The sequence below is a fragment of the Amphibalanus amphitrite genome, unplaced genomic scaffold (assembly GCF_019059575.1).
Source record: "Amphibalanus amphitrite isolate SeventyFive unplaced genomic scaffold, NRLGWU_Aamphi_draft 001935F_arrow, whole genome shotgun sequence".
Lineage (NCBI taxonomy): Eukaryota > Metazoa > Arthropoda > Thecostraca > Balanomorpha > Balanidae > Amphibalanus > Amphibalanus amphitrite.
In genome coordinates, this window is record NW_024883428.1 from 53,791 (window position 1) to 69,852 (window position 16,062).

The following is a 16,062-nucleotide window of genomic DNA, read 5'->3' on the forward strand; positions in this document are numbered from 1 at the left end:
AAGTAATACAATATCAAAACGGATACGTACTTTTTACACGTTTCGCAAGAATACGGTGTTATGCCTAGGTATGTTATACGGAATTGACCGGAACGATATATAATAAATCACGCACCGACGGGGTCGGCGCCAACTTGAACCCGACACGGGGGGCCGTTGATCGCCCACCCCCCTCGTGAGATCTCGAGAACGAAGCAAGATAGGGACAAGCGGTAAACGGCATGGGGTATACACGGACAAGATCTATCATTTTTAAAAGATCATTTTCAGGTCAGGTCAAAGATGACGTCACAGGGGTATAAATAAGATAGTAATAGGCACTTACGAACATAGCATTCCCACGTACGAACGTAACCTTCCCACGCAAGAACGTAACACTGAACGCAAGAACTAAGAACGTCATCAATGCCAGCCGGTTACTCTAACGACCGAATACCTCGTCCACACAGCCTCCCAAAAATGTGTTCAAGTCAGACCCACCGCTCACCTTTCACTCAGGCTCAGCCCATACAACGGATACGGGTAAGAGTGACCTTGACACACAGGGACCGGTGTGGAATTCGTAAACACCTCTCCGGCCCGCCGCGCTGCTCCGCGCCGCCGCGCGTTGGTCTGCTGTGACCGATCTGACCAATGCAGCACGCACGTGCCATGGTGACCGGCGCGGTGACGTCACCATCCGGCCCGTGACGTCACCTGCCCGGCGCTGCGGGCGCTCGCTGCTCGCAGCTGTCCGCTCGAGCCCTGCCGACAGTCAGCGACCCGGGCGCGGAGCGGGGGGGAGTTACGTTGCGCTGCTGCGCTGGCTGCTGCGGCGGGCGGCTGTGAACGTGGCAGAGAGGTGTGATTTACTGATCAGCCAGACACCGTGCAACGTTTTGTCGCTGCCTGGCGTCGTGACCTCTAGTGCCGTCGGTACAGGACGTGGTAGTGACTTCTCGTGTGTCCTCTTCCGTGAGTGATTCAGTGAGGCTGTGGCGTTAGTTCTGGTTGAATCCGGTGAGGTTACGTGCGGGGGAATCGCTGCGGCTTTGAGTGTCTATGGTGGAGTGATGTAGGCGTGGCGTCAGTGGCCCGAGGAGTGACGCCACGTCAGCAAACGGAGTGACGTTACGTCAGAAGGCATTGTGTGTGGCACGTCAAACGGAAAGAGTGGCATTGGGGGCTGCAACTGTGCAGAGTGAGGGGAGCTGAGGGACATCGGGAACCGCTGAGATCGGTCCGATCTGGTGGCGACCCGCACAACTGATTTGTAAATCGGTGAAAGTTTTCCTCGCTGGAATCGGATAAACGGCTGAAACGCGAACTGTGAAACCGGTGAGCGAAGGTTGAAGAGACGTTTCCACTAGCACCAGACTGGCAGGGATCTGAGCAGAGGCTCGTTCACAATAAGCTGGTAACAAATCCAAACTAAACCAGCCCGTGGAAGTTTGGTAATTACCCGATAAGCGGAGATCGTAGTGACTATCTTGTGAAGCTCTCAGCTGTCTTCCCCAGCAGTGGTAGTCAGTGACCTTGACCTCCGCTCGCTGACCTGTCAGTGACCCCCAGCCCCCTCCCCGCCGCTCGCGCTGTACCCCGTCAACCATGCCGGCGGCTCTGGACCCTGCCAGCGGCGCGCCCATGCCTGGGTCCGTGCTGCGACCTGACCCGGAGGAGAGTGACCGTCCGGACCGCCAGCTGCTGCACTCGCCGGGCCCGGAGCCGGAGCCGGAGACCTGGGAGCCGGCCGGACTCCCCGGAGACGTCAAACACGTGCCCTTCGGCGGCTTGACACTGGCCTCGGCCGTCAACGGGGTCACGTATCAACACACGCTGGGCGCGCTGGATAACAGGTCAGTACTCAGGTCAGAGGAGGGGTCACCTATCAGCACACGCTGGGCGCCCTGGATAACAGGTCAGTACAGATCAGAGGAGGTTGGGGAGGGGTCACTTATCAGCACACGCTGGGCGCGCTGGATAACAGGTCAGTACTCAGGTCAGGGAAGGGGTCACCTAACAGTACCGCTGGGCGCGCTGGATAACAGGTCAGTACAGGTCAGGGAAGGGGTCACCTATCAGCACACGCTGCGCGCTGGATAACAGGTCAGTACAGATCAAGGAGGCTAAGAAAGGTCAGTGCAGGTTAGATGGCAGATCATGTCAGGTCGCCATATGCGCTTGATAACAGCTCAGTACAGGTCAGACAGGGGAGGTCTGAGGTCAGGTCAGTTATGGGTCACTGTATGATGGGAGCTCTGTAATAACAGATCAGTACAGGTCAGAGGGCAGGTTAGGTCAGGAACAGATCACCATAAGCTGAACGGGCTAGATAACTGGTAAGAGACGAGCGTAGAAGAATGGAAGATAAGTGTCATCATTTTAAGGAGTGTTAGGATAACTCAGCAATCAAGGATGTTCCTAAACGTAGGGAAGGGACACCTTTAAGCTGTTTCAGTAACTGCTTGGAGATGGGATGGCCCATTTAACCCGGCAGTTGCTGGGGCATTTCGCCACCCACCGTTTGCTGGGGGGGGGGGGGGGCGTTAAACGCCCCCAGCCGATAACTCGAGAACCAATAGGCGCAGCGAAACGCACGAGGCGGCAAACGAAAGAACGCGACGAGACGCTTCAGATGATGAGTACTTTTAAGTTGAATTTTGAGGTCACAGGTCAGGTCAAGGTCAGGTCAAACACCTGAAATCGGGCTTTCAGTAGCATGGACTTCAGGACTTCGCAATGGGCGCCTCTCGTCATAAACTCTGTCAAAACGGTGCACAATCCATCATATAAGGCCTACAAGAGTGTCAGCTCCATGCAGGGGTCAGTCAAGCATAGGTCAGGGTCAAGGTCAGGTCAACCGGGCAGGCACATATCCCCGAAAATAAAAACTGATATTCGCAGCCTGTGACACATGTTTTATGGGTAATTTGGGGCGTAGAACACGATGGTGACATTCATTTTATCAAATGTGTACGTGTTTGGCTAAAAAAGTTCAATTTAAGAAATTCATGTATCATGGTCGTGAAGTAGTCACGAGAAATTGTCAAGATTCAGTTCAAGATTTTGGAAAATGCGGAACTATAATCAATAATCGAAGATAGCCATTTGATTATCCATGGTATTGGCAGTCTAATGGCGTTTACGGCATGTCTATATGTCTATTCTGTGATTTTATATGATTTTTTGAACATATGCCGTTTTTGGTCGAAAACTCAGAAATCATGACGTCACTAAAACCTCGATATCTCAAAAATTTTCCGACCGATTTTTTTGAAACTTTGCCACAATAAACTTCAATCAATTCCCTACAGGTACCCAAAATTTGGCGCGCCTGCGGCGCGCCGTTTTTATGCTATAGCCCGGCGAAAAAAGTGGGGGCGTTTAACGCCCCCCCCCCCAGCAACTCGCGGGTTAAAATTGTGTAGACGTTAATCGCATCGTCTCGTAAAAGCACACGCGCCCATTTTCCCCCGAGAAGCTCTACCTCAATTGGAGGCAAAAAGCCGAAGGATGAGTTCATCTTCACCTCTGTATGCAGGACCGATAAACCCGGTAACCATCGATTCATTTCACTGCTCCCGAAACGCATCATTTCTTCAGAATTGTGTCATTGATACCCACAGGCACAGACTCACACTGTGTGACCACAGCATGATTCGTGAAACCCTAGCACACTCATATAGTCCTGGAATGGTAACTCAATCCTCACTGGAACACGCCCGGACGGTACCTAACTCTACCCCTCCGGAACACCGCCCGGCTGATAACTCCACACACAGCTGGGTCCGTGTGTCGGCTGGGGACCCGTCCGGTCCATCCGTCTCTGTTTATACAGCCCTCATCATGTGTCTGTGATGTTGTTCTTGAGAAGTGCCGGGACACGAGCCAGACCCGACGCCTCTGTACGGGTGACAGACACTGAGATGGACACTAGAAAACAGCACGAGCGCGATCATACCCCAGGCGGCGGGCAGGGGCATAAAGGAAAACATTTTTACATAGAAGAGGGATACATGACCGCTTCGAGCTGAGACGAGGGAGGAGCGGCATCTTATCTGTAAACATTGCCGCGATTATATCCCTGAGCTGGAGACCATGACCGGGGAGACATGCCTATGAGTTTTGTATAGTGCTAACGACCGCATACCCCGTTGCCAGGACTGGAGCGGTGGTGTACCTGGTTTTGGTAACGAATTAGGTAACGACTAACGAGGCTCCATAACGGTTTATTTTTACGGTGGGCTGCGACATGTGTCATCCCGGGATCCACACAAGAGCTGCAGGATTGAGGCGTACATATGCTACCGTCATAAATAATGGGTTCCTTTTCTTATGGAGACATTCAAGCTGGCGGCTGCACGCGGGAACATGAAGATTATACCGTATAACTCCCAAATAAGATATTCATTGGGGAGCATATTACACGAAATCACTGCTGAAACGAAAAGTCGGGGAACACACAAGTCTCACATTTTGACAGGCTTACTCATCGCAGGAAATAGCTTCTGGATAGCAAATATTCAATGTCATCCCTGTCACAAGCACGAACATTGGCAGTAATGAGAGCCTCATAAAGTGTCATTAGAAGGTGCAAAGTACGCCATTCGATTCTGACGTTTAGACGGTCAAACGGGATATGTCGAAGCTGCGCAGTTCACTCTGAATCAATTTTTAATTAATCGATTTTTTAGCTTAAAAGCTCATTCCCTCCAGAGTCATTATATGTAAAACGTACGTGGATTCTGAAACAGACCCTTTTCATTGGTTGTCATGGCTATCGCGGCCCCGTATTGGGCCCCATTAATGATGCCACAAATCGACGCCGTCACTCCACAACAATCGAGGAGCGGTCCAGAACCGGTTCTCCCACCTCCTGGAACCGGCGCCGCCGCAAAGGGGATGCCGCTAAACCACGCGAACTTCCACACTTTGAGGTAAAATATCCAGCCGAACAGCCCGCAGCCAGGCCTACATAGACAGTGTCTACTAGAGATGTCAATCGGATACCAACTATTTGGTATACCGATACCAAACCGATACCAACTTGGTATTTGGTATTTCAATCCTAATGTACTTGGTATTTTGTTGGTATTATGAGCCCTAACTAATGTATAAGAGGCTGATAAATTGGTAAAAAGTCGGTATTTTCCTCATGTTATGAAATTGGTTCGGTATCGGTATTTCTTCATGGCTTATGTTGGTATTTGGTTTGGTATCGGTATTCAGATTTTCTGTAATTGACATCACTAGTGTCTACCGTCCAATATGTGCGAACATTTAGCTTTTGGCCGTGTGTTAACCTACGCTTTACCTCACTGCCTTACGGGGTCGGTAATTGGATAGGTTCCTCTGACATTGTTTTTTGCTGAAAAGCGGCTAAAGCCAGCTTCAAGGGATACATGATCCTGCATACCTATCAGGCGTATGCGTCGAACGTGGCTGGAATGATTAAAGCGAAACAAATATAATATTTACGACAATGCCTCCCGGCTCATTGTGTTCACATGAGCTTTACCGAATAGCTAGTTAGTCACTAGTTAAACTTGTAAAAAATAGTTAATCTAAGCATTTCAAGGTGGAAAGAACCTACTCTTCTATTGCCACGGTCAGCAGATCACTGATAAGTTATCAGCGTTACACGGATGAATTATTTTTTTAGCACGTAGGGAATTGTCCAAGATCAAGGGTCCATATCTGTTATCTCTGCCCAAGGCTATCCGCTCATTTGCAGAGTTGCGTGCCGGTGAGTGATAAGCATTGGGCTTTTATCAAAACTTTGTCTTTGTGGCTTTGTCTTCGTCTTTGTCAGCTGTGCACGTGCAGACCTGAAAGTAGATAGACAAATTGAATTATAAGTGGAAAACAATGGGAACGTTTTTGGTTATATTACTTTAAGTTGGCTACACATGTGTTTCGATATACATCTTTTTCAAGCCATAAAGACAAAATAAAATGTAAATAATTCAAGCAGATTGATGGCCTGGCGATGGGTTCGCCGTTGAGCCCGGTACTCGCCTGCCTTTTCATGGAGACATTAGAAGCGGACCACTTCTTGAGCATTGCTGGTACCGATACGACCTGGCTCCGGTATGTCGATGACATTCTGGTCATCATCAACAAAGATGTGGATTTAAATTGTATTTTGCAGCAGCTGAACAGTGTGCATCAGAAGATACAATTTACCTCCGAAGAGGAGGAAGATGGCACTATTGCATTTCTGGACGCGTGCATCCATAATCGGGGCAACAAGGCTGTATTTTCAGTGTACCGGAAGCCCACCAACAAGAATGACCTGATACACTTCTACTCGGCGCACAGCAGTCGAACAAAAACTGGAGTCGTGCTGGGATTTTATCTTCGAGCACTTCGCATTTGCTCAGAAGAATTTATCAGGGACGAGCTGAACTACATTAAAGAAGTATTTATTGGACTCAAGTACCCGCCAGGTCTTTTATGTCAGCTAGAGAAGAGGGCCGTCAAAATACGAGCTACAGCTTCAAACGCCACAAGGAATAGCAAGAGGAGGTATCTCTCAGTCCCAGCATCAAAAGAAGTAGAAGCTGTGGACAATTTTGTAAGGGAAACTATCAATATTTCATCCCCAGCGGGCCTGACCATTAAAAACCTTGTGCAAACGAAGAAGAAAGGTTCTACTAATGAGGATAGTGTCGTTTACAAAATTCCTTGTGGTGCATGTGATAAATGTTACGTCGGTGAAACATACAGGGGCATTAAAACCAGGCAAAAGGAGCATAAGAGTGACCTTAGGTACCACCGTCTGTCCAACGCCCTTGTGCAACACGTAGATGAGGCGGGACATCTCCCCAACTGGGATGATATGTCTGTGTTGTGTAGGGGTTTGACAAAGAAGCATAGGCAGGCTGTAGAAGCAGCTTATATTCACATCTTTGACAATCTAAATGGTAATGCAGGAAAAGTGAAACTGAGCAGATTTACGGCTGAACTTATTTTGCACGATCTAAAAACTAGAAGTGCAAAGTGAGAAGCGACGGGTGTGAAGCATTGCTATTTGAATTTTAATCTGTGCCGCAAACTATTTTGACAACTTTGATGTTTAGGCGAATTATTTACATTTTATTTTGTCTTTATGGCTTGAAAAAGATGTATATCGAAACACATGTGTAGCCAACTTAAAGTAATATAACCAAAAACGTTCCCATTGTTTTCCACTTATAATTCAGACCTGAAAGTGTTGGGCAATGTCCACCTTTCCACTCCATGCAGGGTACCAATGGACACTCGCATGGATCTATGAGGATGATCTGGGATCAGATTCGTTAGACGACCCTGATCTGGGGTCCTTGATCATATATCTCTTGATTTGTCATCCTAGATCATTGCTTTTGCATACGGTACGTTTACTGACTGACGTGAGATTATCTGTGACTAACGGTTCCACTTCACTGGCATCTTGCCGTAAGATTGATATTGATCTTAAATCCGTTTCTTTACCTGACCGCCAAACCGCATGCAAAATAATATCAACTCTCGCTGGACCTAACGGTTTTCTTTATACGCCTCAGCAAAGGAAGGCGGATCCCCTCGCCATTTCGCTCTGGAGCTAGGGCCTCGCGAAAAAAGAGCGTGTGGGCCGTTGCGAGACACAGCGACCAGAACCTACCCAATTTTATGGTAAAGTTAAATGCTCCAATACACTTCTTTACCACAAGCGGTGACATATACTTCTTTTTATGCTTACATCCAATCCCTTTATCTAAAGTTTCCAATTTGAAGGCGGTCGTTATATTGGTAAGGCCACGCATTTACCAATTTACAGCCGTCTCTGCCCCTCTCGACTCTCCCTTTAGCCGTCCCTGACCCCTCCCTCCCCTCCCGTCTGCAGGGTACGGAATCGGATGAGCACCCGAAAACTACGAAAGCGGGTGGTGTTCAAGAACGGCGACCTGAACGTGGTGCAGGGCCACCTGTCGAAGCGGCGGCGGCGCTACCTGGCCGACATCGTCACCACGCTGGTGGACATCAAGTGGCGGTGGACGCTGCTCGTCTTCAGCCTCAGCTTCCTCCTCAGCTGGCTGCTCTTCGCTGTGCTCTGGTGGCTTATCATGGTGGCGCACGGCGACTTTGAGCCCCAGAACAGGGCCAACCCCGACTTCACGCCCTGCGTCAACTCCGTCGAGGATTTCACCGGTAGCTTCCTGTACAGCATTGAGACACAGCACACGATCGGCTACGGCACGCGCGCCATCACCGAACAGTGCCCGGAGGCGATTACGTTACTCTGTGTCCAGAGCATCGTCGGTCTCATGATCCAGGCGTTGATGGTGAGCGTAGTGTTCGCTAAGCTGGCCCGACCCAAGAAGTGCGCGCAGACGCTGCTGTTCTCGCGTAACGCGGTGATCTGCCAGCGCGACGGCAGGCTCTGCCTCATGTTCAGGGTGGGCAACATGAGGACGTCTTCGCTGATCGGAGCCTCGGCGCGCGGTCAGATTATCCGGAAACGGGTGACACGTGAGGGCGAGACACTGCAGTTCGACATGGTGGAGCTCAACCTGGGTAAGAAGAGGAGAAGGAGGGGAGGGAGTGAGGGAGTGAGGAAGTGGAAGAAACAAAGAAAGAGAGAAAGAGAGAGAGGGAGAGAAAGATAGAGAGGAAGAGAGAGAGAGAGAGAGAGAGAGAGAGAGAGAGAGAGAGAGAGAGAGAGAGAGAGAGAGAGGAGAGAGGAGAGAGGGAGAGAGAGGAGAGAGGGAGAGGGAGGTTGATATGGGAATGGAAAGGGGAAATACTATGAATGGGGAGAGGATGGATAAGATAAATTCGAACGGATAAGAAGCTCGTGAATCGAAGACTCCTTGCAACCGGCCCCCAACCTCTCCCCTTTCTGCCGCAGGCCCTGATGACGGCCAGGACAGCATCTTCTTCATCTGGCCGCTGAACGTGGTGCACACGATAGACGAGCGGTCCCCGTTCTACCACATGTCGGCCGAGGACCTCCTCCACAAGGAGCGCTTCGAGATCGTCGTCATCCTCGAGGGCACCACCGAGTCGACAGCGATGACCACACAGGCACGGAGCAGCTTCATCCCCAGCGAGATCCTCTGGGGCCATAGGTGGGTGAGGGAGATCCTCTGGGGCCGTAGGTGGGTGAAGGGAGATCCTCTGGGGCCATAGGTGGGTGAGGAGAGATCCTTTGGGGCCATAGGTGGGTGAGGGAGATCCTCTGGGGCCATAGGTGGGTGAGGGAGATCCTCTGGGGCCATAGGTGGGTGAGGGGAGAATGAGATCCTCTGGGGCCATAGGTGGGTGAAGGGAGATCCTATGGGGTCATAGGTGGGTGAAGGGAGATCCTCTGGGGCCATAGGTGGGTGAGGGAGATCCTCTGGGGCCATAGGTGGGTGAAGGGAGATCCTATGGGGTCATAGGTGGGTGAAGGGAGATCCTCTGGGGCCATAGGTGGGTGAGGGAGATCCTCTGGGGCCATAGGTGGGTGAAGGGAGATCCTATGGGGTCATAGGTGGGTGAAGGGAGATCCTCTGGGGCCATAGGTGGGTGAGGGAGATCCTCTGGGGCCATAGGTGGGTGAAGGGAGATCCTCTGGGACCATAGGTGGGTGAGAGGAGATCCTCTGGGGCCATTGGTGGATGAGGGAGATCCTCTGGGGCCATTGGTGGGTGAGGGAGATCCTCTGGGGCCATTGGTGGGTGAGGGAGATCCTCTGGGGCCATAGGTGGGTGAAGAGAGATCCTCTGGGGCCATAGGTGGATGAGGGGAGATTCTCTGGGGCCATAGGTGGGTGAGGAGATCCTCTGGGGCCATAGGTGGGTGAGGGGAGATATTTCGATAACTAGGCATTTCAGCCGATGCAGTGGTTACCTAACCTGAACAGCTCAGTCCCATGTCTCGCTAATCAGCTGCGTGGCCACGACAGACATCTAAGAGTCTAGGTACACCAGTCATCGTGGGACGGCCCAGCCCCGGCGCGGCCGCGCACACTGGGCCGGGGGCCCGGAAAAGTGCTAGAAATTATTTGTGATTGAGTTGTTGATCTCAGTGACAAGCAAACATGCTAAAAACGAAGTGGGGCTGCTTAACCCTCGCCGGACCTATTGTCGGACCCCCCACCCCCTCGGCCGGCCGAGGGGGGAGGGTTGGTACGACCCCTTTTTGCCGTTTCGCCCCTAATGGAGCTAGAGCCTCGCGGAAAAAACAAGCGTGTGCGCCGTTTCAAGGCGGAACGATTGATACCCAATTTTAACCCTAGAACGCCTAGGGGGGGGGGGGGGTTGTATCAACCCCCCCCTGAGGTTTTTCGGAAATAGTGCAAAAACGGCGGCGCGCAGCGCCGCCAAATTTTGGGTACCTTATGGGGCAAACCTTGCGCATCTTTTGATAAAAAAAAAATTTGACCGGGTCATGTCAGGTCACGGAGTTATGACGTCACAAAGGGAACAGCCTCCGGCCGGATTTTCACAAACTGAGTGCCAACGCCCGAGGTTTCCTGTCGGTGGTACGGAGATCGGTTGATGGATCGTGATGAAACTTCCCATGCATGTTGGGGCAAGTATTGGCTATCATATGGTATAAGAAACTTGACCGGGTCAGGTCAGGTCACGGAGCTATGACGTCACAAGAGGAACAGCGTCCGGTACTATTTTTGAAAAGCGCCCGAACCACTATTTTGCTAATTCTTGTCACCTCAATGGGAATATGCAGCAATATTAGCTTCTATAAGGAGCAAATGGACATCCCAAATCCAAAAATACAATCAGATTTCAAAAATTTAAATTTTGATTTTTCGAATTTCTGCCGCCGACTGTGACCTTGCCGACTTCCGGCGCTCCCAACGCGCCATTTTTAGAGCTAGGGAAACGAAATACATACCAAACGATAGAGAATTGATCAAGGAACACGATAGTGAAGGTTTCAAGTCGATATCTCCCACCGTTTTGCCGCAATCGCCACGAAAAATTTGAAAAAGTCTATTTTCCGAAAATTTGACATTTGACCGGTCAAAAGTAGGTCAAATGTTGACCTAGGACCAAAAAATATACCACCAATCGCGAGATCTCGTTGAGAGCAATCCGTTGGTCTTTTCCGCTAAGCTCTACGACCTTCCGTTTCGAAACGCCAGGGGGGGGGTCGTAACAACCCCCCCCCCCCTGGTCGTTCGTGTTATGAGAAATGGCCTGGTCGTGCGAGGGTTAAGGTCCCAGGTCAACCGGTAACCTCTGAGGTGAAGTCAAAAAGCCCAAGGTAGGGTTTGGTTTTTGGCAAATAATTTCGCAAAAAATGGCCGCAGAGCAGCGATTTTGGCACCATCGTGTTCGCCTGGCTCAGGCGCGTCGAATGGTATACTTTTTGTTCGGGTGAGGTCAACTTAAGGTATTGACCTCGAGTCAAGGTCAGTTCAGAGCCCATCAGGCCACGAACTTAATCGAAGGAGGTCGTATCGCATATCATTCGATTCGGGAGGTCTTCCCGAGTCCATTGGTGGCTTTCCCGAGTCGCTGGCTCAATTTGATCATGAGTTATTGACGAGAAACTCCTATGACCGGTGTGACGACATAAATGACGTCACGGAAGGTCAAAAATGCAAAAGTAAAGCATCGGATCTTGCAAGGAGTGCACGAAATCACGATTCCGTGTGCTTGAGATAGTTTGAAATCATTCCATGCGCAAAAACAACAGTTTCCTTATTTCCCCATTCACTTTTAATGGTGAGGTCACGTGACCTTGAAGAGTAGCAGGCATTAGCAAAAATTGCGAGTAGGGCATGACAGAAAGATGATTGGTGGTTTGTATGGCATGACCATTTTTAACGGCTCGAAATAACATTTCTCAAAAAGTCTAACTAAAGAGCAAGTTGTTGTTGATTATCACTGACTTGTGTTTAGGGGTTAATAATGACTAAATTTTTGAGTTTGGCCCAGAAATGTTGGCAGCATTGTGTGCGTTGATCAATTCTGAGCTCAGGGACATATATTTCATTTAGATTATAAGCGTTTGTTTTTCACAACTTTCAGCGTTTTAAAGAGCGCCGGGCCTTCAGTAGAGCGGCGAGGTGACAATTGCCCCTACATCATGTGGTTTACTGGCGCATATCTCGAAAAGTAGCAGGGAAAAGCAGCAAAGCACCTATATGGAACAAAAGATGAGTAATCAGAGGCTAGTATGAAATGTTCATTTTTAGCCGCTCGAAATAACGTTTTTATAAAAGTCTAATTAAAAAATTGGATATGATTTTAAATTACGTCTTGCAGCTGCTTGCAAACAGCTAGCTTATCTTGCAGAAAAGCGATGCAATATGTCAGAATGATGTTGGCACAGTGAACAACAGTGCCCTGAACTAGTCTGACAGGAAATTTCGTTCAAAACGACGATTGGTCAACTAATAAATTACCACTAAAGTTCATCATTAAAATCGGTAAATGTGGTGGCCTATAAAGAGTCTAAATTGTCTTGTGTTTGGTGACAACTGACGACCTCAATTTTGACCTTAGGGCAAAACTAGCATCGGAATCGTATTCTTCGATCAATTTGGGATTAAATGATACCTATTTTGTTCATATTGCGAACAGTCAGTTTGGGGGAATTTCTAGCGCTTTTTCAGGCTGCCGGCCTACAGTGGGCCGCTCAGAGGGGACAATTGGAGCGCAATTGGTCGGCCCGCTATCGACCGTTTCCGACAAGTGTCTGTCGCCCTCCAATCGGCGTGTTTGTACAGCACTGATAGGCGGCCGCGGGTGGCAGTGAGACTCAGATAGGAGCGGCCTTGTTTGTTAGATGCACCCGCGGAGACAGCCCCGGCGCCTCCCGCCGCCGTATCAGTCCGGCACCTCCGCGGAGGAGAGGTTTTCTGCACGTCGATTACGAAATAGCGCAATCACCGCGCCGCGGAGCTTTCATCACTGCACGGAACGGGCAGTGCGGGTTTTAGCTTGGTAGTGGTAAATGCGGGGAGCATGATCTTCGCTTGATGTCGACATTTTTATATTATTAATTTACTTGCACCATGCATAACTGACAGACACATAGTAGGTGCACACTGCTCAAGGAGGCCACAATTGAGGTAAAGGAGATCGTGACTCACGAGCAAGGCCGTTTGGGGAGCTCTCACGAGGCATGAGTGCCCTCCAAACGACTTTGCCCCCGCTCACGCCACTTCCCACCGTGGTGCGTCTCGCTTGATGTTATTTGCACCTCTCCACGCACCGGCCAGGGCATCGGTCGTGGAGAAGGACGCGCTGAGGGAATCCGAACTGTTTTGTGTCACTGCATGCTCTGGGATCGCTACTGCATACCTGCAACTCTCGCTTCTCGTTACCAGCTCGGTCTCATTCGTACGCATCCACTCTGGTTACGCTGCACTAGTCACGAACTTCATCCTCCTCCGCCCCGCCCCACACACCTACTCGTACTCACCCCTCTCGCACGTGCCCCCGTTGTACCACAGGTTCGAGCCTATCATTGACTTCAAGCGTGACACGGGCAAGTACGAGGTGGACTACAGCCGATTCAATAGCACGTATCAGGTGGATACGCCGCTGTGCAGTGCTGCTGAGCTCGACCAGTTCAGGAAGATTCAGGCCGAGACCGCAAACGGTGAGAACAGACACGGGAAACGGCGAGATATCCGGGCCGAGAACGAAAACGGTGAGAAAACACAGGAAATGGTAAGATATCTGGGTGCCGGGGTAAGGAACGCTCAGGGACAGTATACGCGAACGTGTGTGGTCAAATTTCAGAGAAAAGGACAGGACACATTTTCTGCGCCGAGTGTCCGTAAATAGGCACGTTTCATATGGATCAAATGACTTTTGTTACATCTGCGGTTATTACGGTGCATCAACTCCAACAAAATCAGTCAGACCAGCTAAACCGACTACATGACGGCTGTCTAAATTCCGATCACCAATACCTTATTCAGCCTCTTGTTCAACTCTTCCTAAGCCCATCGGCGTGAACGTTACCTTCACCGTAACGTCGCCGTCACCCCCCCCCCCCCCACCAGCCTCCGCCGTTCAAGGTCCCTCCGTTTGTACAGTGTGTCAGAGGACAATGCCGATACAGCGGCTAGTGCCTGTAGCGGAAAATACCGCTCTAAACACTAACAATCGACTGTATGTACCGGTCCGTACCGATACGTGAAGGTGGCACTGAAGCGAATAGGATGGCAGCCAACAGTCCACCAGCACTGTTGGATACGAGCGGACAGGGACTATCTAGGCATCCGTCTGGGCGATGACTTGGTTACTCGATACGAGATCCGTGTAACGGATTACTGGCGTCACGGTAAACAAATGTCGCTCACCCTACCGACTCTCCAGACTTCGAGGAAGACAGACGTGACAGCATGTTGACTAACAGAACACGGATTTTTATGGGCGTGCCTGTTTGGGTAATTGTGATGCTTTCTCAATCATCCAGCGAACCTAAAATCGAACTTTATGCTGAATAAGAGAGTGCTGATAACTAAGAGCAAACGATCGTTTCAATGAGACAAGGCACTCCAACTCGAAGTTCAGAGCATGCATCATTGGATGCCGCTTTGTTTTTATCAGTCTGTGAATCAGCATCTGTAGCAATCACGATGACAAAACGTCCTCCCCTACTGTTCCACTCATTGTAACTCTGTCAACACTCTGAATATACGGTAAACCACCGCTGGGCGGCATCCCTTACATCACTTGACAATTAAATCGTTTCAACCCCCGTGACTGTTGTTCCAATTTCCGCTTCACCACCGTCACTAGTGGCACCGTGACGGTTTGACTAACAACCGTCACGACCGTGACTCCTGCCGTGACGCCTCCCGTGACCTCTATGTCCCCCCAGGCGCCGGTGACGCGGCCGTGGAGAGCCGCGCCAACACGGCCAACGCTGGCTTCAATAACTTCGACCTGCTGCGGCTGGGAGCGGTGCAGGAGCCATCGGCCGCGCCGGGGGACGACGTGGAGGCAGCGCAGAGGACCTGACAGTGACAGGCGGGACGCAGGTCGAACTGAGGGACCAGGACTGGACCAGGGACACAAGAAGTGTGGGGTGGGACATGTTGGACGGTAAACAAACGACGAGAATTATCCGCCGATTGTAGACAGGATTTGGATGGAAACATGGATAAAAACATGGGACCAAGGGATAGGACCGACTGACAGACAGACAAACAGACAAGAATGAATACATATCACAGGATCGGACAGAGATAACCGATTGTCGTCATACATGAAGATGGCATTACGATTAGCGAGGTACTGAAGCTCGACAGACTGGAGGTGACTAAACGTGTACCAAGACGGTCGCTCAAGCGGAGGAGCGTCTTAGGTCGCCCGTGTGTTGTATTAAGGACAGGTACAAGAGCGAGACAACGACGGGAGAACGAGAGCAATTAATGGAGGTTATGAAGCGCGTTTTACTTGAGATTAGTTAGTAATGTTTTTGAAGTGCTCCTGACAGGCCTGCCTTAACGGAAATGATGTGTGCGAAGGTGCTTGTTTTATCTGATGAAATTCGACTGATGTTAGCGCATTGCATGACTAACGGAAGCATTTTGTAGGTTAGAGCAGCGAGCACAGCGTGGCTAAATTTATAAGCCCGGCAGTATTCCACCGATTAATGTAGTGCATGGTGTTTAGAAACATTGCCTGCATGTATTTCGCATCAGCGGTATATCTCTCGGGTGTTCTAGCCCGAAATCTTACGGATATGTCAGACATTTTGACGGTTTATTTGGTTTGGGCATGAGCGGGAGCGCCTAGCTTAGAAGAACCGCTTGTGTTACGTAATAAAAAGCAGTGGACAGCGTCTCGCGTCAGGGAGATACACAAGAAACCTTGATTGTTTGATTATTTTAATGCGACTTGAGATAATATACAACGGTCTTTTCAAAGAACTGTCCCAAGTCCCTGAATATTCGGGAAGTTTGAGTTGCTAGGGACGGATTGTAAAGCGATATCAAATGACAAACTGTGTGCCTTCCATTGCCTACAATATGTCGCATTAGGTAGTGTAATTGTAATTCAAGTGCTGTAACCCGATCGCCAAATAAATGGGAAGGATTTTTTGAAGTTGTCTATCTGATGCGACAATCAAACAAGGAAAATG

The 16,062-nt window shown here is 50.0% G+C and overlaps 1 protein-coding gene across 5 annotated transcripts; it reads left to right on the forward strand.

Moving 5' to 3' along the window:
* The first annotated feature begins 679 nt into the window (after nucleotides 1–679).
* Nucleotides 680–16,021, forward strand: LOC122375834 (ATP-sensitive inward rectifier potassium channel 12-like). Of its 5 annotated transcripts, XM_043355375.1 has the most exons (6): nucleotides 680–954; nucleotides 1,180–1,835; nucleotides 7,847–8,517; nucleotides 8,852–9,071; nucleotides 13,415–13,563; nucleotides 14,797–16,021. In XM_043355375.1, the coding sequence occupies exons 2-6, from the start codon at nucleotides 1,588–1,590 to the stop codon at nucleotides 14,934–14,936; spliced, it is 1,428 nt and encodes a 475-aa protein (XP_043211310.1). In that variant the 5' UTR covers nucleotides 680–954; nucleotides 1,180–1,587; the 3' UTR covers nucleotides 14,937–16,021. The 5 variants fall into 5 exon arrangements, with proteins under 5 accessions (XP_043211310.1, XP_043211307.1, XP_043211313.1 ...); XM_043355372.1 differs by having other exon boundaries at nucleotides 680–1,835; XM_043355378.1 differs by lacking the exons at nucleotides 680–954; nucleotides 1,180–1,835 and adding an exon at nucleotides 1,932–1,966.
* The last annotated feature ends 41 nt before the right edge of the window (nucleotides 16,022–16,062 follow it).